This window comes from Orbicella franksi, chromosome 11 (genome assembly GCF_964199315.1).
Source record: "Orbicella franksi chromosome 11, jaOrbFran1.1, whole genome shotgun sequence".
Taxonomy (NCBI): domain Eukaryota; kingdom Metazoa; phylum Cnidaria; class Anthozoa; order Scleractinia; family Merulinidae; genus Orbicella; species Orbicella franksi.
This window is the reverse complement of record NC_138155.1, coordinates 6257501-6285446: the sequence shown is the minus strand read 5'-3', so window position 1 is coordinate 6285446 and position 27946 is coordinate 6257501. Positions and strand designations below refer to the sequence as shown.

At 39.1% G+C, this 27946-nt stretch overlaps 2 protein-coding genes and 1 non-coding gene across 4 annotated transcripts in view; 2 read left to right on the top strand and 1 right to left on the bottom strand.

The window, feature by feature from the left end:
• Positions 1–27946, top strand: part of LOC145502323 (uncharacterized) — a 172459-nt gene that overhangs the window by 30488 nt on the left and 114025 nt on the right.
• Positions 1020–21306, top strand: LOC145502352 (sushi, von Willebrand factor type A, EGF and pentraxin domain-containing protein 1-like). Of its 2 annotated transcripts, XM_081481647.1 has the most exons (17): positions 1020–1106; positions 2502–2627; positions 4836–5230; positions 5787–5912; positions 7276–7699; positions 7993–8390; positions 9012–9140; positions 9834–10007; positions 11066–11251; positions 12200–12397; positions 13803–14045; positions 14468–14704; positions 15530–15718; positions 16538–17017; positions 17496–17654; positions 18125–18257; positions 19584–21306. In XM_081481647.1, the coding sequence occupies exons 2-17, from the start codon at positions 2533–2535 to the stop codon at positions 19843–19845; spliced, it is 3828 nt and encodes a 1275-aa protein (XP_081337773.1). In that variant the 5' UTR covers positions 1020–1106; positions 2502–2532; the 3' UTR covers positions 19846–21306. The 2 variants fall into 2 exon arrangements, with proteins under 2 accessions (XP_081337773.1, XP_081337774.1); XM_081481648.1 differs by lacking the exon at positions 2502–2627 and having other exon boundaries at positions 1023–1106.
• Positions 24711–24783, bottom strand: Trnat-agu (transfer RNA threonine (anticodon AGU)). Its single transcript has one exon. It is a non-coding gene; the product is annotated as a tRNA-Thr (tRNA).

The following is a 27946-nucleotide window of genomic DNA, read 5'->3' as shown; positions in this document are numbered from 1 at the left end:
TAAAAACCTATTTTCCCTTAATTGCCAATAAGTATCCAATTAGGCCAGATTAGAAAAAAACGTTGATTCTTGCTGTGGGTTGCCTTGATTGTTATTTTCCTGTTCAGCTGGCCTGCGTATTTTGCCCCGAAAAGAGCAAAATTCAACCTTAAATTACACTTTTTACGAACGCTAGCGAAATCATAAGCGTGGCTGGAAAAGCAAGCTCATATTACTAATATATCATTTCGTAGCTGTTATTGACTGTTGTCAGATCCGCATGTTATTTAAACCTGAATTATAGGAAAATTTTCAAAATTATACGCTTCGATGATGTTGCGTGAAGTAAAAATGAACGTCAGTTTTGTGGATCAGAAAGTCAATCTGGTACATGGATTCACCTGCCAAAACTATCGTTTTGTGGTTAAAATTATCTCTGAATTAAAGCTTTTACCGGAAATTTGCCTTGGATAATCGCCTGATTTTCTGTCCTTTCATGCCATCATCACACCTAAGCTAAACTTGAATATCCTCAGATGATCACGTGAAACCAATTCTTTTGGTGCGAGTTAACTTCAAGTGCTTTATGCCGTGTTATACGGAGTCTATAATGCCATTATACTCTTTTGTCGTCTTCTTTTCATGTACAGTCCACAAGTTTTATCTTCGTGCTGGGCATGCCACAAACGTTCCTGTAATCAATTCAAAGACATAATATTCTCTTTACAGATTAATGATCTGGACTGACGTGGGAACCAATCCGAAGATTGAAAAGGCTTCTCTGAGTGGAAATCAAAGAGTCACCGTCGTCACAACGTTCCTCTATCTGCCAAATGGCATTGAACTTGACAAAGGAGGCAAACGTATATTTTGGGTGGATGCAGGGTATGATAGAGTGGAAACTGTCGACTATAATGGCAACAACAGAAAGATACTTTTTCAGCTAGCTGGCTTACACCCCTATGGCGTTGTCTCGATTGCCCCTTTCCTGTTTTTTACCGATTGGAATACGCATCATGAGGTTCACAAACTGGACGCTACCACTGGAAATGTGCTCCGCAGCTATAGCATCAACGATGGACAACCTACGGGGATCATAGCATATGACAGCGCCCGACAACCCTCAGGTATTTAAAGGCTCAACCCTGAAGAGAATTTGAAAATTTTTACATGAGTTTTACTTACCGCTTAGTTATTTTTGAAATTGAAGCCGAAAAGGTAAATTCACCTCTAAAAGGAAAGTGCAACGTGCTGGTCACGCACGATATGCTTGCGACATATGTAGCTTGAGTCCCATTCTCACACACAGGACTGCGCGGCAATCTAAAGGAAGTTGCACCTTTCAGTTTATATAAACACGTCGTAAAGATACCACTGTCATAGTGGCAAACAAACATGAACTGTCTAAACTAGATTTAACACGAGGACCTTTTCCGGCTAGCAAGACAGGCTGCCATATTCTTCATGGACTAGATATTCAATTCTCTTTGCGTTCGAGAGTAGCAAGAGTTCAAACAAATTTCGACTCGGTGTCTCCGTGTCTCACCCAAACGAAAAAATCGAAGTTTTCGTGAGTGGTCCACATTTTGACCCTTCCGGATAATTTTTTTGGAAAAGACGAATGAAATTCTCAACTCACATGTATGACGCATGTCACATGTGCTTAACTGTGGAAGCCATCGGCGGTTTACGAATTTATCTTTTTCTCAAATCAGTCATAATGTTATTTTAGAGTCTTATAGCTAACATTTATTTGTGTACTACCCCTGTGTTGTCAACTCGGTCTTGATCGGTTGCGTTTGACGTCAAACAACTCTAGCGTCATGAGAAATGAAACAAATCCTCCGAATAAGATAGTAAGTCTTACACCCACCGAGTTATGTAGCTCGACGACGTAAATTCCAAGATTTGTGGCACACGACATAAAATTGCCGATTTTACGAGTCAAAGGTTTTTAAGGTCATATCCCAAAAACCTTTAGTTATATTTTACTCTTTAGAAGTCAACACCTCGTGCACTTCGAAGCACAAAGCGGCTAAACCATCCCCTTACAGATTGTAACCACACAACACATCGAACGCACTCCCTAACCTATACGATTATTCCTGGTAGTAACTCTTAGTATAAACATAAAAGTTCCCTAAAGACGGTACTGTTAGCTGTAAATAGAAAACAACATAAAGCAACGTACGCTGAACTGAGATCTTTTAAGCAATTAAAATCAATGTCCTCTCATTATTCTCCCCTGATTTTATTTAGTAGTCTTAATATGCAGAAACGATAATAATATTAACTATATCTTTGTTATTTAATTAATCTAGTTACATGCATAAGCTATTAATATCCCACCTATAGATTAAGACATGTCATCTGCGAGCCAAATAACATGTAATTTTAAGATATAGGAAAATAAGGATTATTGTGGCATTGTTATTACAAATGTTTAACTCGGGTTTGTTTTTCATACATTTGCATATCTCCAGCACCTTAATGCTAACGAAACGTTATACTTGTTATTCAAGCATCAAGTCCTTGTGCGGTAAATAATGGAGGATGCAGTCATTTTTGTGTAACGAAAACGTCAGGTTACGAATGTGTATGTCCCACTGGTTTGACTGTGAAGCAAGACGGCAAGACATGCGAAGATAGTAAGTCATTGAATTTTTCCTTTGATATTGTTTCCATAGCACTTAACTGAAGACCACATAGTCTCGCCTATCCTGTGAGAATGCTCGCAATTTCTCAATGTAAACATTTTGATGAGACTAGGGCGCAAGCTAGATATTTTGTTAGTTGTAGTTGTTGTTGTCTTGTTTTGTCAACAAACCTTGGGACGTACCGGGTGGGGGTACATGCTATTTCCATAATATTTATTCAATGTTTAAAAAGACGATTTAGTCTAAGACGCTAAAATTTTCAATAGCTGTTCATTCATCCTTTAAGGATATCTTGATATGTTAACTGTGTGTCAGTGATTTTTGACTTTGCCGTGGTAATCACCAATTTTAAGCAGGTCTGGCCAAAAATCAACTTTTTTGACGTATTTCCCTATTTTTTTCAAGTTTTCTACACCAAACACTAGAAATTCATGAATGTTTACATTGTGAAAGTATTCTGGCTTGATCTTATATTAGGTCCTGTTATTTCTTGACCTTTCAAACAAATAGTGAAATTCAAGATGACGGATCCAAGATAGCGGGTAAACTGACGTCATTCGACGTCATAGGATGTCATTACAACCAAAAAAGGTGTCATCTTGTACGACTTGTAGAGAAAGCTCAGGACCCTGTACTCAATGTAAAGTCATTACGCTGTGTCTTAAGAGAACGAAAACCCAGGGCAGGGATTCCATCTACCGCGTCCCTCCCCCTCGCACCACGGAGGGGGTTATGGGTTAGCTTGTACGTCCGAGGGTTAATGTTTGCTGCGTTGTATCACTTAACTAATCGCTACCCAAGCAAAATCAAAGTTAAGAATAACGAGCATACAGAGTGAGACTTGCTATTTTGTGACCCAAATTGCAGGAGTGACGAAGTTTATCCTCTTTGCTGACGCCGATGACAAATCCACGAATTTTATTTCACTGGATGTTAACTATTTCGTCTCTCAAACTTTCTTTAACCATCTTGGAAATCAACGCCCTATCGCACTGGACTTTGATCCTGTTGAAAATCGAGTGTACTGGTCAGACGTCGACCATGGACGAATTTTCAGCGCTTTTTCAAACGCAACCTCCTTAAAAACTTTGTTTCACTGTAATGTGCAAACACCCGACGGTTTAGCCATCGACCATGTGGGACGAAATATTTATTGGACTGATACAGGGACCAATAGGATTGAAGTTGGTCGGCTTGATGGCACACGTAGAAGAGTACTAATTAAAGATGGACTTGATGAGCCCAGGGCGATTGTCCTATTTGAGAGAATTGGGTAAATAAAGTTTGCGTGAAATGTGGATTATCAGTATCAGTCATATTCCACGTTGTGATAACTATGTGTCAATAAATTGATTAGGAAGTTCACTGTAACGGCAACGTCCCTAAAAGAGGTTATGTAGTGCAGCAGCTTTCCACGTGAGTTATACATCTAAGGACATGTCGTAGCATGTCGAAAGGTAGTTTATCATGTTTCTAAATTGTCGGTTTCATACATTGTATAACTAGCACAGGACTGTCACGGTGAAGCTTTATTAAAGTAATCAGGAATAACACCTTTTTTCTTCCTAATCATAAGCAGGTATCTATATTTTAAAAATGTGCATTCTAGCTGTTTTGAATGTTGCGCGTTTCGTTTCAGCTATTTCAGGATTTCAAATTTTTCGTGCGCAGCCATGTGCTTGACGGAAAATTATGACGTCAACGCGCGGTTGGACAATTTTAAAATACAGTATTACATGACTACATCTTAAGAGATTAAAAGCGCTTCTAGTCGTTTATTATTCACATTCGCAAAAAAAAAAAAAAATGATTGTGTTCAGTTCCACGGCAAATCTTCTTCTGAAGACGCCATATTGAGATTTCTGACCATCCATTGACGACATAAATTACCATAAGATAAACATGGCGACGCCCAGGTTATTTAAACTAAAAACCAAATGTTCTGTATTCGAACCACGTAACGAGATATCAATTTAAGACCTCAGGATCAGTTAAAGAGAACCATTTGGTACACTTTGGAACTTGAACTGCTTATCAACCAGGATTTTTCTTAAACTTGAACTCTTACACCTCCAGCTTAAAGATGACTGGAGATCAAAGGATAAGCTAAATTTGTCAATGAAATTGTGATTCTCGACATGGTTTCCCAACATTGCACTTACCAATAGAAGTATATATATGTTTTTCTTTTGCTTCCAGCAAAATGTATTGGACAGACTGGGGCGCCAATCCAAAGATCGAGCACGCTGAGATGGACGGTTCAGCGAGGCAAACCATTATAACTGGAAACCTAGCCTGGCCAAATGGGCTCACTATCGAGCAAGCTACCAATCGCTTGTTTTGGGCTGATGCCAAGCTCGACAAAATTGAATCGTCGGACCTTACGGGAGGAAACAGACAACTTATAATGTCATCCTCAGCTAATATCCATCCTTACGGACTAGCGGTGTATCAGGACATGCTATACTGGACTGATTGGAATACCAAAAGCATTTCACGTTTCAATTTAAGCAGTGGAACCCAGGAAGAAATAGTTAATGGCCTTCATAAACCAATGGACATTCACGTATTTGATCCGTCCTTGATATTTTCAGGTACGTTATTTTTTTATTTTTTTTTTTTTCAGAAATACGTTGGAGTGAATCTATAAAATTTCCTTTTCTCGTGTCATGGGTGGGACAGTTACTAAGGCGTCGCTTGGATGGGATAATTGTTATTTGATTTATCCTAGGCAAGACCCGGAAGATCATTTTACCTTTGTAAACCTTCTATAACTTGGCTCTAGGAAACTGTCGGCGCGTCCTGAAAAATAATTTGAATGTCATGCGTAAGGGGTGTAATATCTTATTCAGGAAAAGTACTGAGCCGTTTTCACTATATAAACCAGGATAAGATTCGACGGTGCAGACCACTTTGACTGAGGCTACTTTTCTTCATCTTACCTGACATCTATAAGAGTTTTCATGATATTTAAACTTAGCTTTATACAAAGTTTCAGAAATTTAGACTTTTCCCTGTAGCTATGAACAAAGTCAACTAATTAATTAATGCGCAAAAGGATGGCCATGAAGCAATCGAATTTTCATTTATGAAATCAGTAAAGTATTGATCAGTAGATAACTAATAGTCATATTCTGTTGTTTATCTCAGGGCCTCATAATTGTTCTCTGAAAAATGGACTATGCAGCGATTTCTGCCTTTTGAAGCCGGGCGGATATCAATGTGCTTGTCCGACGGGCGTTGCACTGAAATCGGATGAGAAAAACTGTGACTATGGTAAGCGTGATTTACTTAAAAACCTCAACCTCCATTAGCATCCTCAATCTAAACGGAATTTAAGATATCGATAGATTGGGCGTGTAAGAAATTTCTTTTGCAGATCGACTTAAACGTACAACAAATGAGAACTTGGTCATACTTTATTCTACTGTAAAAGTTGGCGAGACGCTGTCCTATAGCTCAATGCTCGTCACTGAAGCAAATTTCCAACTGTTGGATCATATTCCTGGGTAATCCATTCGTTGCACCTAGTTAACGCACTTTTCAAGTTGTGGAAAATCAGATTACATCAGTACACTTTGCTGACAGCAGACGGAAATGTCCTTGTGTGCCTAGAAGCATAAAAAAGCATGCCCATTAGTGCCGGATGTATGACGTTAAGACAAAGATGACACATTTGAATCAGGAAAAGGAAGAATATTCTCTCGTTGGTAGTTCCCACTTGATATAACAGCAACACCAACACACACGTTATTACCAAAATAGAAAAAAGAAAAACCCTCCTATTTAGTACTACAAAAATGATAATTGAAAGAGAAAATCAAGTAAATTCACCCAGAATAACTTTAAAAAGCGAGCTGAGTAAGATAAATAGCATTTATATAGAGAAGTTGTTTCGCAGTAACGCTTAAATGTTGGGGATGGGGCAATGAGGAGACGAAATATTGGAAAAAGAAAAGAACTTTAAATAAGTAGGCGGCGTAAATTATTTAACCTCTAAATAACTGGAAATAAAGTAAATTGGTAATGAATAAGTCACTAGCAAGTGCAAGATGAAATATGATGTATGATAGTAACATGTAAAGCTTAACTTTGTTTTTGAAAATTGGGGGATGTGTTTAAGACGAAATCCAATAGGAATCGAGCAATTTTAATTTGTAGTGGACAAAAACCTAGTTTCAGAATAATTTTGGGTATTTTACAGTCCTTTTTACATTACCATTGGAGTCGTTAGGAATGTTTTTTTTTTTTTTTTTTTTTCTTTTTGAGAGGATATTTAAAACAGTCGCACAGAAGTAAATAATTTCGGTACAAGGTTTTTGTCCGCTTGTTACTCGAAGGTGAGGTAGATTCTTTTTTCATACTTTAATGTAAATTGTCTTTACAGTTGCAAACTGAATGTTAAATTTGCCATAGTTTGTTTTAATGGTGTTAATATAATAAGTTGATTTTCAAGCAAACCGTAGTATTGTACTGACGAATTGATGATACTGTTTAGGAGAAATCATCAAAGGAAGATGAAAGAAGGTTTGCAAGTGTATAGTACGGCATAAATCTTTCTAGTCAAGGTCGTTTGCTATTATATGTGACGATATTAGCTTAGGATTCTTAACCGTAACCTTTGTTTTCCTTTCTAAAGGAATATTCTACAAAGCAAGTTCAGGGAAGTTCATGATCATCGCTGAAGCGTATGTGGGAGAAATTTACAAGATTCCTCTCGAGATACCAGAGACCCCTTGCTCTCCACTGGGAATCAACACAAACATATCGCGTCCAGTGGCCGTGGACTACGATCCAGTAGAAGGAAAGGTTTATTGGACAGATGTGACCTTAAAACTGGTAGCCAGAGCATTTCCTAACGGGTCTTCAGTTGACGTGATCGCGCACAATAATGTTGAGACTCCCGATGGGCTTGCAGTGGATTATGTTGGACGAAATCTTTATTGGACCGACCAGGGAACTAGTAAAATTGAGGTGGCACGGTTGGATGGGTCATTCAGGAGGAGTCTTATAATAACAAGTATTGGATATCCAAGAGCCATAATACTCGATATTGCGGAAAGGTAATCAAGAAGTCCGGTAGTCAGCAGTGATAGATACACCTCGCAGCACAACAATATTACTGTTACTTCGTCGGACTTTTGAAAAATTTCGGAAGTATTCAAGCATCTTGGGTAAAAATCGGAAAGATTCGGCAATATTCGTAACTCTTTACGAAAGGGAACTTGCGTCCGGGTAATCTTTTCTCTCAGTTCGTAAGAGACTTTCGAAAGATAATATTTATCCCCATACAATTTTCTATTTCCGTATCTTTCAGTCAAAGTTTAATGTTATTCTACACAAACTGTTACTTTAGAAAGATGTACTGGAGTGACTGGGGATCATCGCCAAAGATTGAACAAGCCAACATGGACGGTTCTGCCAGGAAAACTCTTGTTAGTTCCGGACTAACGTGGGTGAACTCGCTCGCTATGGATTACCAAAATAGATTGCTGTACTGGTGCGATGCGAGCCTTGATAAAATTGAGAGGGTGGACTTACAAGGAAATAATCGCGTGTTAATACTAGATTTATCATCGGATTCTATGCACGCATTTGGACTGGCTCTATTTGGCGATGCTCTCTTCTGGTCTGACTGGCATAATCAAAGCGTTCACAAGTACAACATGACAACTTCTCGAAATGAGGTCGTTTTTGGCGGAATGGGACAACCAATGGAACTACACATTTATGATCAAGCCAGAGACTTTTTTGGTTAGCATTACATTTTTTGTCAATTGATTTGATTTTCCAGAAACGCGGGTTGATCTCGGTCTTAGTCTACGCAACTGTAAAACTGATTTTTTTTTTTTTTTTTTTCTGGCAATTTCATGGTGGCCTGAGTCCTAACCAGCCACTTACAGATGCGTAATAGAGACAACAAATTAAACTAACAATAGACATCATTAAAATTATGCACTGAACATTGATTACTCTGGCAACCACGAAGTCGCCAAAACAATTCTCTTCACTGTCTTTCATCATTTGCAAAGTCAACTCGATCAGTAATCACTTTATCCTGTAGTATCAATTTGTAAAAAGCTGGAGACAACCTTGTATACAAACAAATCGTAGGCTGACTGAATGTGGCAAGCAGTGCTAAAAAATAAAACAAACATTGCTCCACTTCGCCGCAAAAGCTGTTATTCCCTGAATCGTACTTTGACATGAATTGAACGATCTTAATTAGTTTTGCTTGTAACGCCCTAATCATAACTTGAAAAGAGGAACCTCCAACATTACCTCTTGTTTGATAATCCAGATTAAATTGTCTCTTAATTAATTACATATGCAATACAATATTAATTAACGAAATAACTCTTCCTCGCCTTATAGGATCCACCAGTTGTTCGCAGTTGAACGGAGGATGCAGTAATCTATGTCTTCCAAATCCTCAAGGCCATCAATGCTTTTGTCCAGAGGGAGTAGAGCTGAAGCCTGGTGATGCCTATACTTGCCAAGGAGGTAGTTACGACTTTGTTGTAACAGTTTTAAAAAGTTGGAATTCCGTTAATGTTTACTTATTTTCCAAGGAAAATATAAATAAGTATTCTATCGGTAAATTATCAGTTTCATGGAAACGAAATAGAACTTAGTATGCTGAGATTTTACAAGGGAAAAAATGGTAATACTCCATACCTAAGTTGAGATTTTCTGAGTTTTTAAGAGCACTGTGTACGAGATTAACGAGAGAGTGTGAGAGAGCCTACGTTAGCGTAAATGGTTGATATTAGTAGGGTAAAGCAGCTGAAATTGGCTTCGTCTTGGCGCTGAAATAGGGACAGCGGGATAGGAGGTGGGGGTGGGGCGAGAGCTAGAGATACAGTCCACAGCCATCATCTATTGTAATGCGCTTCAGATCATTGTATGTTAAAAAGCGCAATAAAAATTAAGAATCAATTGAATTAAATTAAATTTGCACCCCCCCAAAAAATCCCTCATTCGTGGGGTAAAGCAGCTGAAACTGTACTTAATGCCATCTTTATCGTCTTCATTATAATATTGGCCTCATACATGTAGAAGCGATCGGTTAACTAGGGAACAACGGTGGAGAGGGTTGGGGGGCGAGAGCTAGGGATATGGTCCACGATCATCCACTGTCATTTGCACGGACTCTAATAGCAACCAGCACCTTCTTTATCATTTTGTTTATGACAGTAAATCGTTGTCCTCAGTTGGGTGCACCAGCCCACGGAAGGTTAGCGCCCTGTACCAATTTGCCAGGACACAGCTGTTACTTTTCCTGTGACAGTGGGTACAACCTAACTGGGTCAGCAACACGGACATGCAACAGCCATGGAGTATGGACTGGGACGCAGCCTCAGTGTAATGGTAAAATGCTAAAGCAACTCTTCTTTTAAGCAAAGTGACCAACCCTGTGTTTTTCAAGGTGACAAAAATAACGTTTATCCCCGCATAAAATCTTGGAAAGCATTTTTAACAGAATTGATATAAGTTTTGAAGAAACCACAGGACAGTTTTAGATGACAAAACATGTTAATTTCGGATGTGAAACATATTTTGCCATTAAAAGACTGACGTTTGCTCTCTTAGCTAGAATGCATCTATAACACTACCGGAAAAAAAAAAAAAAAACCTAAAAGATTTTTTTAGATTTTTCGTATCTATCATTATGTCTACATTTATTTGCTACTGTTGGACATCAACTACTATGGAATTTACGTACTTGAGCCGAGTATTACGTCCACTGAACGTAAAGGGCCGCTCTCATGTGGCTTTCATAGCTCAGTTGGGAGAGCATTGCACCGGTATCGCAAAGGTCGTGGGTTCGAATCCCGTTCAATGCCTGAAATTTTTTCAGATCTCTTTTCCAGTAGTGTAATGGCCGCATTCGCATCTATCATCATGTCTTCATTTAAATATAATTCCTTTCGAAATGATAAGTGTTTCTATTACGTTTTAAGCTATCATCCATGCGCCTTTGAGCATCCCTCAAAGAACCATTCTGCTAACTGTTTCATGTGGCATTGCGATCGGATCAAATTGCGTATTTGGCTGTCAAAGTGGATATGGTCACAGCCAAGGAAATGCGACCAGAACGCGTTTGCAGAATGGGCAATGGAGTGGAATCCTATTAGCTGTACAGGTGCAAGTGAATCGTCTTTGAAGACCCCGTGACCGAGTGGTTTAGGGAGCTGGATTTGAAACCAGGAGACTCCTGGTTCAAATTCTCCACCCTAGGCCTAGGGTGGAGTTCATAAGTGCAGTCACGGAGACATAATCACAGACAGACGAACAGAAAGACAGACAGACAGACAGAAAGACGGACGGACAGACAAACAGACAGACAGAGTTGCTATAATTTGCTAGATTTGCTATTTGGTATGTAGATATCCGGATTGACAAACTAGTTATAATTTTGTTTACAGCTGTCACGTGTCCAGCTTTAGCAATCCCGACCAATGGCATCAAAAATAACTGTACAGGCATAACAATAGAGTATTTCGACACAGTTTGTCAGTTTTCTTGTCATCCTGGATACACCGGAATGGGGTCATCATCAAGACGATGTCTAGAAAACGGCACCTGGAGTGGCCAAGATTTTAATTGCACAGGTGAAAATAAAGTATACTGGTTTACCAAGTAGCTTCAAACCCATTATTTATAAGCACTACCATCCTCGTTCTTTTGTCGTTCTTGTTTGTTTTCATTACCTCATGTGGTTGCCTTCAGAGGGGCCCTTTAATTTGAGGGTCACCTTCAAATTAAAAAGAAAATATTAAACTATTAGTATCATTTTATATATTGCAAGAAATGACGTTGAGCACCAACCTCTGTATAGCTTGTAAGCTGACTCAATAACCCTATACTTAGGTAACATTATTACTCGGGCTTCCGTAGGAAAGCTCGAGTCGTAAAAATCAATGCAAGCGTTTTGGTCGCCAAAAGGCAGGTCATGGTGTCAGGCGTTCCATGCGTAGACCATGGAAAGTGGGGACGAGAAACGCGACATCACTCGCTCTTCGTGACAGAACGCGGTGTTTTCGGAAGAAAGTTTTGGTGAGAATCGCGCCTTATACGTTTATCTCGCATACAAAGATGTCGATCGTTTTCGGAAAGGGTCGATCCATGAATTATATTGCTTGAAAGATGTAAGGAGGAGGAAAACGGTAATTATGCAGTTCGCAATAGCGGAGCGAAGATTCGATATATATATATATCGAATCTTCAAATAACCAATGGTAAATGACGGGCAAAAAATCAAGGAAAACGCCAGTGGAAGTGGGTTTGACATCGAAAATGGGCAACTTCAAATTATCGAGTTCGAATAAGCGGGGTCCAACTGTATAAAGTTAGCTATATTATGCTATAGAAAATACAGTCAATCAGAATTCCTGACGGTATTACACCCAACTTTCCAATTGAACGCTGCACGTATATTAGATTGACTGTGTTAGCCACTTACTTTCTAAGGCATGGAATAAAATAATTAAAGACGCGTGCGTAAACTAAGAAAAAAGTTGGATAACTAGTATTTATGTATTAACTTTTGATCTGTTTAGTTATCACTTGTGGTCCACTCGTCCCTCCAACCGATGATGTTGTACATGTATCTCCATCTTCGTGTCTATCGAGCAGTCTCTATGGCCAGACATGCACATTCAATTGTCAAAGGCCTGGATATGTCCTTGAAGGAACATCTGCACGAGTATGTGGTAATGACGGGCAGTGGACTGGGTCGAGCAATACGAGTTGTAGAGGTAAGATAGTGCGGCTTAACTTAATTTAGGAATGGTTTCTTTCACTTCCTTTTAAAAACTGACTATTCACGCATATTTCTTAATTTGCAACAGACAAGAAACAATTTTACAGCCATGCACTACGAAGTAAGCGTTAAGTGACTTCGTCATCGTTAACGATCACGGATGTTCTTTAAAATCCATTTGCACGAAGCTCTCATGGTAAGAGCTTCGACTACACGCGACCCCATATCGTGTTATTGAGGCTAGGTCTAGAGACCTTTTGGAATAGAAATAAACAGATAAACTGAAAATAAAAAACGAGAATAATGCAATGATGACAAACTGAGCTTGTCCTGAGTTTGTCAAGTGCCTTTTTTATCGCTGATTTTAAAAAGTGAGCAAAAGTAGTTTTCAACTTCGGTGTTGGTATTTGCTTCAAATCTTACCGAAGTTTCAGCCACCCTTAATCCTTTTGCCATCATGCCGTTTTCCTGTCAAAGTAACTCTGTCCTCCCATTTGAATGTTGTTTGTTTGTGGCTTTTTTTCCTGTATTTTTTATTTTTACTTTTGCAACATAAAAAGGACTTTAAGTGGCGGTGCATGCTCATGTATCGTATTTTATCATACACTGTATGTCCAGAGGTCTGCTATAAGATTCCCTCATTACCTTGACATAAAAGAAGATAATAAAACGTGGGAAAGCAAAAAACAAAAAACGCGCATTAATACGATTGTTAAAGTTAAAAATTGTTAATTATGCCTGTCGTTAGCTATGATTAAATAGGACGATGTATAACTGATGATAATAATAATAATAATAATAATAATGATATGTAATAGTAATTAATAATGGTAATAGGACTGAGTGGAGTCCAATTCGGTCTGTAATCATACGACTGATTAACAAAATGGGACGACCGCGAAGCGGGAGTCCAATTTGTTAATCACGAGTATGATTACAGACTGAATTGGACGGCACGATGTCCTGTTACCAATAAATCATAACCATTACAATTTCCCACAATTTGAAAAATAGTTTCTAAAAGTCATTTTTAAATATCATAATTAAGAATTTAGGAATAGCTTGCAAAATGGCTGCCAGGTTTCTTTCAAACAGTGACTAAACCTCCACAATTTTGCAAAGTCGGTCTCTTGAATTTGTCACTATAGTGACTGTAATCAAGGTTGTGATTGGTGGATTTAGTGGAGAGAACTTAAAATGATTGGCTCATGTAACTGTCCGATTACAGGTGTCCGATTACAGCCACCTGTCCGATTACACAGTCCCATTACAGCTTTGCAGATAAATTAGAGCAAAATACACAGTTTATGCACCAATCACGTTTGAGGAAATTGTAATTGTTATGATTATAATAGTAATAATAATTTAGCATTAGTTCAAGCAAGCTGCTTTCTCGACAGATATCCAAGCTCCTAGCATTACATGTCCACCTCATATGGACAATATTCCAACAGAGCCTGGCCAATCATATGCAAATGTAAAGTGGCAGTTACCAGTCCCCACTGACAACTCTAACGAGCCCCCAACTCTCAATGGTTTACGGCCTCCGCAAAAGCTAGGTGTTGGTAAAAAGCAAATTACATACAAAGTCACCGACTCGTCTGGTCTGAGTAGAAGCTGCATATTTTTTATTCACGTCAAAGGTACACATTGCATTCATCTTAAAGGAGTCAAATCGTACAAATTTATACATTACGGATACTTAGTTGTTCACCAAATTACTTCGTCAATATGAAGTTATTCTGTTTGAATCGCGTTGAGTTTTAGTGAGGTTGAATGTTTACTTTGTCACGAGCGTGACACAAGGAGAAATTCTGAGTTCCAGACAAAATTCAAACCCATGTTTGACCTCGTACATAGAGTGAAACTGGTGACTACCAAGGCCGTTTCTCAGGTTCAGATCACAGTGTAGCACGCTCCCTGGAACCGCTTGTATCAGCAACACTAAAAGAATCATGGATATAACAAATGATCAAAGTTATTAAATGATCCAGATAAAACGTCCATTATGTAACAAGCATATAAAAAAAGAACAAAAGTGTTTTTTTCATTTAACATAAAACAGATCTTGAGCCCCCGGAGATTGCAAACTGTCCTGATGGTATCTACAAGACGACTGAAGAAAAATGGACAAAGATCTTTTTTCCTGGAGTCACTGTCACAGATAATGTTGGCGTTCACTTATTTACAACAAGCAGACAAAATGGAAGCAAGTTCACATGGGGAGAGCATAACGTGACTTACACTGCATCAGACATAGCGGGAAATACTGCCAAATGTCATTTCCAAATAATCATTGTGGGTATGTAAAGCCATCTTTGAGGGTTTCCAAAAGTATTTTGGGATTTGAAGACATAACAAGACAATTTTGAAGTCCGAAAACGTCAAGGAACTGTTCACATAGATTGCTATATTTCTCGTCAGGTTCTAGACTGCATGAATCAAGACATACATTTTCGACGAAAACAAAAGCATTTCGAACATCTCCCAAAGTGACAAGTAGAGAAAAAACAGTAACAAATGTGAATAGTTTACGCATCAAAACAACTGTCATTAGGCCTTGCTTATTGTCTTCATGTTGTTATCCTGGACAATTAAGACAGTGGCTTACACTTCACTTAGTTTTGCCTAATTCATACGTCACAATTTAGTTGTGTTGAATGTAATAGCAGAGCCTCCAGATGCACTGGAATGGTCTTGAACCCTAGTGCCCACCCAAACGGGGGAAAGAACACGACACTGTACCATATGGTTTACTGCAGCACGGTCAAATTACTAAATATCTAGAAGATTTATGTCACTGTTATGTGGCTTAATACAAATTGCTATTAAGTAATAGCCCTATTCACAGTTACTGTTTTCTCATTTGCATTTCAATGTAATCCACCGTGGATCCGAGGCAATTTCGGGCTGAAACGACAAAATAGCCCGAAATTGTCTCACATACATACTAGCTTATATTGTAATGCAAATGAGAAAAGTTGACTGTGAAAAGGGCTATTGTGAAGTGAAAATTAGTTCTAGCAAGGAAAGGTAAAGTCTGCATAGAGCCAAGTGGCCCATCCAAGACCTATGATTAATCAATGTTATCACTGAGGATTTTTTTTTCTTTTTTCTCTATGAAAAGCGAAACCATGTGACGATTTACGAACACCGCAGAATGGAGCTAAGACATGCGACAAGTGGCTAGACGGCGGGACGTTTTGCACCCTGCACTGCAATGTGGGATATGATTTTGCTCTCAAACCACCTGAGATCTATTTCTGTGATGCTTCAGGGAACTGGAATAGGGGAGACAAAGTGCCAGACTGCTCTAGTAAGACTACGTATCGGAACTCTATGGCTTGCTGGGAAGAAATATCGCACAGTATTCGTAGAAATCTGATCTACAAAACAAAGAAGGTCATTTTTTCAGGCCATAATGCAAAAGAAACTGCGTGCACTATCCGAGGACCCATTAAACGGTCAAGTTTGTTTGAATTCAACCAGTGCATTATTTTGATAGAAAGTTCATAGAAGGAATTTCTTTTCCTAGACAACACAATCCAAGTGGTAAAAAAGCTATTGATGACATCAAAATTTGAATCGAACTTTAAATTCATTCGAATTATTGGGACCAGGTGGGAAAGAGAACTGGGAAAAAAAAACCTTTAAATCTAACGATGAATTTTCACTAGTAAACCGTTGAAATCTTAGGTGCGACTGAAAAATTAATTTCTCCGGCTACCTCATGCAAAGCTCTGGCATGGAATATCTCATAACCAACAAAATTAGGTTACAAGCCTCCCGGCAAAAGTTGTCTTTATTGGTGATCACTCAACTGCACATTCGTAAGCTTATGTCTTTAATGGCACATCGAAAAAAAAAAAAAATTGGCTACAAGCCTCCCGGCAAAAATTGTCCTTATTGGTGATCACTCAGCTTTACATTCGTAAGCTTATGTCTTTAATGGCACATCGAAAAAAATTCACTATTCGGACTAATTGACCGAGTTTTTCAACTTTCTAAGTACAGGAAGATCATCGTGCAAAATCAAAGAAACCGGAAATCTCCTTCCTTTTCTTTTGCAGCTGTCAATGGTTTTGCCCGTTTGTCAGGTATTAACAAGATAACTTATTTATGATTTATCATCTAGAATCACGCCAAGCAGAAACTTTGCTTGCTTTAGCGTATCATTATCTAGCTGACCAGTGTACGGAAGAGATGCACGCCAGTATCGCCAGTAACTTCATCGCGCTTTATACGCTGTACTTGGGTGCTGTTGGAGATTGTGATGGAAATGAGCAATGCACGATTGAGAACGTCGATGTGGAATGCGGAGAACAGAGTGGAACTCTTCGCAGAAGGGACATAGCCGATAGCGAACAGGCTTTTAAAGTTCCTCTTACTGTGAAATTTGCTGTCAAAGTCCCACTGCCAAGGAATACCTCCATGACTGGTCTGAACCTGACAACGCAACAGATATCAAGTAACATTCTAGCATCCCTGAATGAAACAGACCTGACTTTGAACATCAGTGGAGTTGTGTTGGAATATGACCAATCAAAACCGCCGGTGGTACGGATAGTTGGCCTTGTTTGTGGCAAAGGGCAAGTTCTAACAGAGACAAAATGTGGTAAGAACTGATTATAAACAAGCAATATCCTTGATTGGTTTTATTCGATTGTGTTATTAGACAAGACACGAAATTTATTAACTATTAGATCTTGTTGCACAGGCAAAATCTTAAAGCCAACAGTGTCGTACACCGCGTTTTTTTTTAATTCATTAGGGAGATATTTTTGGCTTTGTAGCCCGCATGTGCCTTCTTTTGCACTTTCAGTTCTTTGACTCCAAAAGTCATTTAAAAAATAAAACTAGCTAAATTGTCAGATGTTTTCAATGATGTCTCGCACTATTCAGCGTCGTTCTTTTGAGTGACTTGCTCGACATGTTTGTTTAATTTTCGTTTCCAGCGTTGTAAATCAAAACAAACCATTCTAAATGTTTTAACGGCCAAAACTGTATATCTACTGGTGGCTTGAATCAGATTATGAAATTCATCTTGATTTCCTAATTTTTACTTTCTACTTTTATTTGTTTTTTTCTATTAGTAAGTTGTCCCCTTGGATACTTCTTCAACAATGCTGGTTGCCAAGCATGCGCAGAGGACCACTACCAGGATCAAGAAGCCCAAAATGAATGTGTTTCGTGTCCATCCGGGACATCAACTTTTGGACAAACGGGATCAAAAGCGATCAACGACTGTCAAGGTCAGCTAAAATTGTTCGGTTGTAGACTTATTAGTTGGTTGGTTTCTGTTTTCGCCTCGCTGCTTGTTGGTAGTTTCTTTCGTTGGTTGTTGTTGTTGTTGTTGTTGTTGTTGTTGTTTTTTGATGGATTGTTCTTCTGTTTGTTATGTATGTTTACCTGTTGGTCAGTAAGCTGTTGGTTTGTCCGTTTGCGTGCATGCATGTCCTTTTTCGGTTTTCCAGCATGGAATACATTTACGCTATATTTCAAGACAGCATCTTTCAGTTTGGTCATATATTCTTCCATTAACCTTCTATAGTCTTCCATGGCCAGTTTCGATCAGCCTGGTAGACTTTTTTTTTAATTTTTAGGGGGTAAGATACGCATGCACGCGCCTTCCGTGTTCTCTCGTCTACCATGGCCCCATACTTCTTAATCTCCTTTATCCGCTTTTGAATTTGCTGATAATGTGGGTTTTGCATTTTTCTAGAAATTCCAAGCCCGTCCAGGACTGGAGAACAACGCATGCCTGCGAGGATTCTTTACCCAGTCATAGCTTTGGGATCTGTCCTAGTTATTGCAGTAATCTTTGTCGCCATCTTCTGTCTGCGGAAACGCCGTCTGTAAGTTTTTTTTAGTACATGATAGAATTTTTGTGTTAATAAATCGAGCGCACACTCTTTTGGACGTCATTAAATCACCTCGAGTCAGCTGTGGCAAAAAATGGTCTCTAGGAAACCACTTTTGAGTCTTTAATTCGACGGAGGTCAAACTTTGCAACAGAGTAGACAATTAAGATCCAAACAAACGTGTAGTTTGTTTTTGTTTTGTTTTGTTTTTGTTTTTGTTTTGCTTTGTTATTTTTTAACGCTTTTCGGCGGGAAAATAACGTCATCAAACAAAGAGCAACATTTTATTTTCACTTTCTGACTGGACTAATGATCGATTTTAAAAGGGTATGTTGCGTTTGGATTCAAATGTAAAAAAAAAAACTACGTACATGCTAACTCATAGCTCTACCTTAGTGAAAGGGAGAACGGGGAAGGTTGATTGAGCCCCTCCCCTGGGTTTTTCGTTCTGTTCAGGCACGGCGAAATAAATTACATTGATTGAATAGCCCTGAGCTTCCTCTACGAGTTGATACTATTTTTGTTAGTTATGACGTCATTTGACCCACCATCTTGAATCCGCCATTTTGGATTTTACTATTTACTTTAAAAGACAAGAAATAACGGGAATTAATACAAAATCAAGCCAGAATGCTTATGGGAAGGGCACTGAAGAGCACTGACAAAAATACATAATTATGCCAAAAAAGTTGATTTTTGGCGAGACCCATGTGAACTTTGCGATTGCCATTGCAAAGACAAAATTGATGGACGCACAATTATTATTGACCTATCGCAATTTCCGTGTAAGATGAATGAACAGCTACTGAAAGTTTCAGCTTCTTAGAGTAAATTTTCTTTTGAAAACTTTGGAAAAACAAACTTATGATGCCAGCCCCCTTCCTTGTACTTCCGGGAGTTAAACTAAAAGGGTATTGCATGTTTAAATTTTCCAACATTCTAAAAATAGTAACAACAATGGCGGAAAATTCAAATACTCGTTATTATTACCTGTATCGTTATTGTCGTTATTGTCATTTTCGGCGGACACAAGCGACAGCCGAAATTAGGTCTGCGTTCGTAGGCTAGATGAAACCATTTCCCTGCCAAAATGTGAACATTTCATTTAGTTCCAATAAATTTGCATGTGTGGAGGCCAGGTGAGTGAAAACGCTCTATATATGAATGGCTTATTTACATTACGATTTTTACTTTAAAAATTATTCTATTCCGAAAAGTCAGCAATTGTTGTTGTTGTTGTTGTTGTTGTTGTTGTTGTTGTTGTTGTTTAACTCGCCAAGGATCAATGTCTGTTTTTTTTTTTTTTAATTATTTTTGCAGTGGTAGCAGACAACCGACCTCCAATGCTGGAACACAGAACTGCGGCACGGAGGGGAACGTGGGACATGACGATCCGGCATATGGGCAAACAGACAACGAACCAGAATATATGGAAATTGACACAGTACAACGGCCAGTACAACAGCCCGATGTTGGTTTTCGTAACCCCCATTTCGACCCTGGGGATCATTATCAAACCCTGGATAATGCAAACGGGAGACCTGATAATTTCTACGGAAGACTTAACGAAAATTGGGTATAGTTTTCTAGGAACTGCACTTTTACCAGCAGAACATAGAACTAACTAGCTAGAAATTGTATTCCAAGCTGAATATACCAATTTATCATACGTGGTACAGGTGAAAGTAATGTTAACCCTCAGGTGTATATGTAATATCTTACGCCCACGATAGATCGATATGGGTGCTTAAATGATCCACCCAACCTCATCCTCTCCTTTCCCACGTCGTTGGGTCTTTGCTGTTACAAGTGGATACCCCCGAAAGTATTATACCTTACGTGAATTGGATTTGGTTTGATTCACAAGACAGAGGCTTCGATTTTACAGTTGGGTCTGTGTAAAGCGTTTTATCTAAGAGGAAGAAAACAGGATGTTGATCTCGAAACATGGAGGAATGAAAAGTATTGTCCGTTTCAACGTGCGCACTAAAGCTTATGGTGTTGATCGACGAGTAATATCTCTCGGTAATTGGTCATCAGCTACCGTATTCTCATAACCGAAAGCTTGACTTTAAATTTGTTGTAACAATTTAAGAAAACAATGAGACTTTGATGGCAGTAAAATTTTATAGATACAATTCCGGTGTCCCGTTATGTAAGATCATAGAGCCAACACCTATTGCAGTATTGTTAGTAATGAAATGTTCTGTAATCATCTTACATGTTAACAGTGCAATATAAATTTCAAACATCAGTGGAAGCTTAGATCTACATAATGTTGAGGATGTAAAGTAGCACTTCGTAGTTTATAGTTACATATCAATAAATTGCACGTTGTTTAGTCTGAAAACTGTGTCCTGTTTTGCGATTTCCCGCCTTATTCGCCCGTTTTTCTTGTATGCTTGGGAAAACGTTGGCTCCAAACCTAATCGTTTGAGCGAATTCAGTTCCCACTTTGGTATGTAACTGAATCAATCATTAACAAGACTCATTCAGTTCATTCTTCGGAGGTTTCTCTTTACACTCTCCTACATTTCTTGTGCATTACGGAATACACACCCTGTTCAACGTGTTACACGTGCACAAACAAGATCTAACCAAGCACGGAATCCGTTCAAGGAACACACGGTGTAGTAGAAGTACAATTAACGTGGGGGAAACCCACAGGGGATGAACGGAAAAAATAGAAGGGTCCACCCGCTCTTTCCTAACACTCTGCGCTATCTTTCGGCTCGCTTTGTTAGCGTTTCCAGGGTAGTTCACGTGTTACTACTAATGCTAAGGATAGCATTTGGAGAAGGCCTGGGATGAGCGGACCAGGAAATTCAGGGTTTCATCACTTGCTAAAAAATTTCGGGCAATTTTAATTTCAGACATCCGAAATTCTTAAGAGTACGTTGTCAGTAAAAATCAAAGAAAATTCTAAGAATATGGCCAGGGCAAAAAACTACATTTTGCTGATACTTTGCCAGGCCCAGGTGAATAAATGAAGGAAATTAAGTTATTTTTCAGTAATATCCAATATCAGGGCAGAAATTCACGAAAAACGGTCATCGTACCGAAAGCTCAGACAGAAGACCAGAAATTTCTCGCTACACAGAGGTTTACATCGCTGTGAAACGTTCTCAACTTTAAATGTTTACCTTGATTTTTTTTCTTAATCGAGATAGAGTGATTATTTTAATTTGTTGTGTTTTTCGAGCGAACTGAGTCCGGATTAAGTAAACTTGAAACAAACTAAATAATCATGAACATTCAGTGGGGAAGGGAGCTGACTGGTAGTACCTCAACTCGTCTGAAAATCTTCCAAGGACAGTTAAGTCAATGAATGTTAGATTCACAGTTTCATTTTGGTGGGATGTACTAGAAATTTTGCATGAACGCCGAGCAAAATTCGAGAAAATTGCAATTCAGCCTCTTTGAAATTTTACTATGTAATGCAACACGCCAAAATGGGTAAAAGAAAATGCTCGCTTGAAACAGCTCAGTAAGAGTTTATTTATTCTTTCTTTCAGCTCCATTATTTACAATCTGGTAATTATCTATCCGACAAGAGTTGAAAAAGAGAGGCAGAGAGAGACAGAGAGAGAGAGAGACAGAGAGAGACAGGGAGAGACAGAGAGAGAGACAGAGAGAGAGAGACAGAGAGAGAGAGAGAGAGAGAGGGAGGGAGGGAGAGAACACCAAACCTAATCGCATGCAGTCTCACTCTCGCTGCCTGGTGTCACGGTCGAGCGAATTTTCAAGGCAACACAAATTTTTATTTATTTTTTCACTCGTAAAAATGAGTGGTTTAATATTATGTTTTAATAATGACATCTTCGTTGTTGGCGTGCGAAATCTTACATTTATAAGAGAGGATTGTTCAGTTAACCAGCTTAACAAAGTAAATTAAGGAGACCCCAGTGGTATGTACATATTGACAAGAGGAAAATCAATTTTATTAGAGATTAGAAGCCTTAAGCCGTCGTTAGCCGGTAGGCCACGGAAAGTTAATGTAGTATGGCAGAGGACGAATGAAGGTCTTCCCATGCTCCTTTGCGTTGTTTAATTTTACAATGTGGCGCTTGAATTTGAGAGCATGCCGCAAATTTTGAGGTTTTTCGAATTCGATTGTAGTGCACCACCATACATACATACATATATATATACATACTAACTGCAGACAGTACTGTTTCGGCCTTCTGGGCCTCATCAGTGCAGTGCTGAAGACTGGGATTGAGGCTAAGCTTAAAAAGCCGCCCCAAACACTACACATGTGGTAGTATCTAAGCCATTACCAGAGTGCTCAAACTAGCGAGCTAGTGAGCATGCGTAATTGCAACAGTAACGACTCATCCCAGTAGAGTGCTCAAACTGGACATGAAAGCAGAGCTTTGTATGCCAGCGAGCTTTATCTAACTGCAGACAGTACTGTTTCGGCCTTCTGGGCCTCATGAGTGCAGTGCTGAAGACTGGGATGGAGGCTAAGCTTAAAAAGCCGCCCCAAACACTACACATGTGGTAGTATCTAAGCCATTACCAGAGTGCTTAAACTAGCGAGCTAGTGAGCATGCGTAATTGCAACAGTAACGACTCATCCCAGTAGAGTGCTCAAACTGGACATGAAAGCAGAGCTTTGTATGCCAGCGAGCTTTATCTACATATACATATATATGTCTGAATTTATGAAAACCGTGTCAAATTTGGGGCAAAACTTTCGCGCCTGCCTGCCGGCGATAGCTGGCAGGGAGGCCTTTGCGGTGCTTGAAAAGCCAGGGGGGCTTCCGTCAAGGAAGGTGGGGGAAGATAGCCCTGGGACCTGGCTACCCGCTGATACCAAGCGGGGCTGCCAGGAGCTAACCCCAGGGGGGTGGGGTGGGTCACAGAGAGAGGCACATTCATCAGTTAAAACTGCTCATTTTCTTTGCAGGACAGCCGTGGCCAGTGATGCCCTGCAGTCCTAGGGGCTGGCAGCCAGCCAGCCAGACACAAGCAAGGTGGGTGAGTAGGCTGTGTGTTGACAGAGTGCCTGTGGTGGATCGAGTGAAAAAGCCTGTGTATTTTCTTGGAAAAGTGTCAGGCTGGTTGTTTTGAAATTAGCACGGTTTTCATAAATCCAGACATATCTATAATAATAATAATATATATTATTATTATTATTATTATTATTATTATAATGATTTGATTTGCAGGACTGCTGTCAGAGTGCTCAATAGAAAAACTAGAGCATAAATATTACAAAACAGTCCAATCAACTGAAGATACGACTTGGCATTTTATTACTAACTAGTTTCGTACCGCACAACTTGTACGGCACTCATCAGATAAAATTGCCAAAAGTAAAGATTACAACCGCCAAACTTCGCCAGAAATAATCGTCACAGGGATATACTTTGGTATAATCCCCCGTACAGCAAAAATGTTGCCACCAACGTCGGACGGACTTTCCTAAAAATCCTCGACGAAGACTTCCCAAAGGGCCACGTGCTGCACAAGATCTTTAGCCGCAACACGGTGAAGATCAGCCACAGCTGCATGCCCAACCTAAAACAAAACATCGACGGCCACAATAAGTCAACACTTCAAAAGAAGATTGTGCCATCAAAAGCATGCAACTGTAGGAAAGCAGCCGACTGTCCTTTAGCTGGCCATTGTCTCAAGCAATCAGTGGTGTACCAAGCGACTGTGGCGACGGAGGACAACAGGCCTGATCAGGCCTACGTGGGACTTACTGAAAACTCCTTCAAGACTAGATTCACCAGCCACAAAGCTTCTTTTAATCACCCGAGTAACAAAGTCAATACCGAACTTAGCAAACATATTTGGCAGTTAAGGACGCCAAAATAAATTTTCAAATCACTTGGAAGATCCTGAAGCAAGCTGCCCCATGCAATCCAGCTTCGAATCGCTGCAACTTGTGCCTGTATGAGAAATATTTCATAATCTGCAGACCTGACCGCGCTTCTCTGAATAAACGAAATGAACTAATAACCTCTTGTCGACACGCAAACAAATTCCGACTTAAAAAATTGAAAGCTGTCACGTAAAAGCAACTGTTTATTTTAGATTTGAAAACTCCTATTGTCACGCATATTCTAAGTATTTATTGTTTACAGAAACCGTTGTTATTTTAAACTTTTTTAGTATTCTCGCATTGTTCCAGTTATAACCGTTGTAATTTTATACTTTGCTACTCATCCGGCGTCCCTATATATAAGCGTAACGTTGTAATCTTTACTTTTGGCAATTTTATCTGATGAGTGCCGTACAAGTTCTGCGGTACGAAACTAGTTAGTAATAAATGCCAAGTCGTATCTTCAGTTGATTGGACTGTCTTCTAATATATATATATATATATATATATATATATATATATATATATATATACTGTATATGAGAGAACCCCTAACCCTGTACACCCCAAGTAATCATATTTTAAAGTGAATAAATGTTTGAAAGAAAATTCGCCCTGAGTGGGATTTGAACCCACGTCCCCCCGCATACTAGTCGGGTGTGATATCCACTACACCATCAGGACAACCATGCTGGCAACACGGCAATCGAAGATGTGATTTACGTGGCATGGAACGTGGTCTCCAGGGAAATTTTCTTTCAAGGTGACAAGGTAGGGGAAACCTATAACTCCGTTTTGAAATCCAACTAAGGATCAAGTTCATGATACACGACCGAAGTCAACTTAGCGGATGACAATGGAGGATCCACAAGGGATACAGGCTACTTTCAAATTAATATATACTGTATATGAGAGAACCCCTAACCCTGTACACCCCAAGTAATCATATTTTAAAGTGAATAACTGATATATATATCTATATATATATATATATATGTCTGGATTTATGAAAACCGTGCTAATTTCAACACAACCAGCCTGACACTTCTCCAAGAAAATACACAGGCTTTTTCACTCGATCAACCACAGGCACTCTGTCAACACACAGCCTGCTCACCCACCTTGCTTGTGTACCCAGGTCCCAGGGCTATCTTCCCCCACCCTCCTTGACGGAAGCCCCCCTGGCTTTTCAAGCACCGCAAAGGCCTCCCTGCCAGCTATCGCCGGCAGGCAGGCGCGAAAGTTTTGCCCCAAATTTGACACGGTTTTCATAAATTCAGATATTTACAAGTTAAAAAATAAAACGTTAAAAATCCTAGTAAGTTTACAGATTTGCATGTATATATATATAAGATCAGAAAAATGTAAATATAATTACATAATGCTATACACCCTGAAATAATAGATTACATAACAAACTAATGTCAACTTACAAGAACGCGCCGGGTGATAAGATTACAACAATGTATCTGCGAGCACCTTAATTACTAAGTGTATAATAGTCAGTCTAATTCTGTATTGTAACAAGCTAATGGCAACTTACAAGAACGCGCAAGTGATGGGATTACAACAATGTATCTGCGAGCGCCTTAATTACTAAGTGTATAAGTGTATAATAGTCAGTCTAATTATGTATTGTAACGGACGCGATTTTTGGATCTAAATTCCCGTCTTTTATTAAGGCCATGAGGGCTGAGTGTAAATAGCTGGGAGGTCCAATAGGCCTCTCTGGTCAATAACAACTTATCAATATACGCAGCAACCCCCTGGCTAGTAATTTGTTCGATGACGATAAAATTAATTTCGGAAATTTCGTGCCTGGTACAATTAAAATGGACTGCAAGCTCACACGTCTTTTTGTTGGTGAGCATGGATGATTTGTGATTGCGAAAACGTACTTTAAATTCTGTTGTGGTGGAACCTACATACTGCAATTTGCATTTATTGCACAAGGCCAAGTAAACAACGTTTTTGGAAGAGCAAGACAATTTTTGCTTTATCTTGTAGACTCGGCCTGTGGAAAAGCTTTTAAATTTGGAATCTGGAATTAAAAAATTTTTGCAAAGATCACAACGAGTACAACATTTGAAGCACCCTCCCATTTCGTTCTCTGCCTGGTTTGCCCCGTTGTCGCCACGAAATTTAGATGGTGCTAAAATATCTTTGAGATTTTTGGTACGGCGATATGCTGGAAAAATCGATTTAGATGGAAAAATTTCAAGTAATTCGGGCGACGATCTCAAAAGATGAGCATGTTTCTTGATAACTCTCTGAATATCAGGCAGGATAGGATTGTAGTCAAGAACTAACGGGAAAACTCTCTTGACAGGCTTGGCTTTTTTCTTAAGCAATTCTGATCTCTCAATACTAAGGGCTTTGTCGAATTGTTTGTCTACTAAAGCTGCATTATAGCCCTGGGACTTAAGATACCCTTTGTATTCAGCACACCTCTTGTTAAGAAAATCGTCAGAGGAAATCTGAAGGTGCCGTGAAACCCATGTTATGGTGGCGTTATAGAGATGATGTTTTCTGCTATCCTGCCTGATATTCAGAGAGTTGTCAAGAAACATGCTCATCTTTTGAGATCGTCGCCCGAATTACTTGAAATTTTTCCATCTAAATCGATTTTTCCAGCATATCGCCGTACCAAAAATCTCAAAGATATTTTAGCACCATCTAAATTTCGTGGCGACAACGGGGCAAACCAGGCAGAGAACGAAATGGGAGGGTGCTTCAAATGTTGTACTCGTTGTGATCTTTGCAAAAATTTTTTAATTCCAGATTCCAAATTTAAAAGCTTTTCCACAGGCCGAGTCTACAAGATAAAGCAAAAATTGTCTTGCTCTTCCAAAAACGTTGTTTACTTGGCCTTGTACAATAAATGCAAATTGCAGTATGTAGGTTCCACCACAACAGAATTTAAAGTACGTTTTCGCAATCACAAATCATCCATGCTCACCAACAAAAAGACGTGTGAGCTTGCAGTCCATTTTAATTGTACCAGGCACGAAATTTCCGAAATTAATTTTATCGTCATCGAACAAATTACTAGCCAGGGGGTTGCTGCGTATATTGATAAGTTGTTATTGACCAGAGAGGCCTATTGGACCTCCCAGCTATTTACACTCAGCCCTCATGGCCTTAATAAAAGACGGGAATTTAGATCCAAAAATCGCGTCCGTTACAATACATAATTAGACTGACTATTATACACTTATACACTTAGTAATTAAGGCGCTCGCAGATACATTGTTGTAATCCCATCACTTGCGCGTTCTTGTAAGTTGCCATTAGCTTGTTACAATACAGAATTAGACTGACTATTATACACTTAGTAATTAAGGTGCTCGCAGATACATTGTTGTAATCTTATCACCCGGCGCGTTCTTGTAAGTTGACATTAGCTTGTTATGTAATCTATTATTTCAGGTTGTGTAGCATTACGTAATTATATTTACATTTTTCTGATCTTATATATATACATGCAAATCTGTAAACTTACTAGGATTTTTAACGTTTTATTTTTTAACTTGTAAATATTGTTCCAATCTGAAGAAGGCCGAAGGCCGAAACGCCACATTAAAAGCCGGAACAGTTAGAAGTTTGCTTCATGACGCCTCATCTTACACTTAACTAAAATTCACATTGAAGCACGGTATCGTTTGATCCTTCTACTGGAAGTCACCGTTTGGAAAACCATATTATTCTGCCTATATATATATATATATATATATATATATATATATATATATATATAAATTCTATTTCCTTGTGGTGAATGGATTTCAAAAAGCGCTCAACTCTTAGAGGAGCATGGTATATTCATTAAATGTAGTTCAGGACTTCA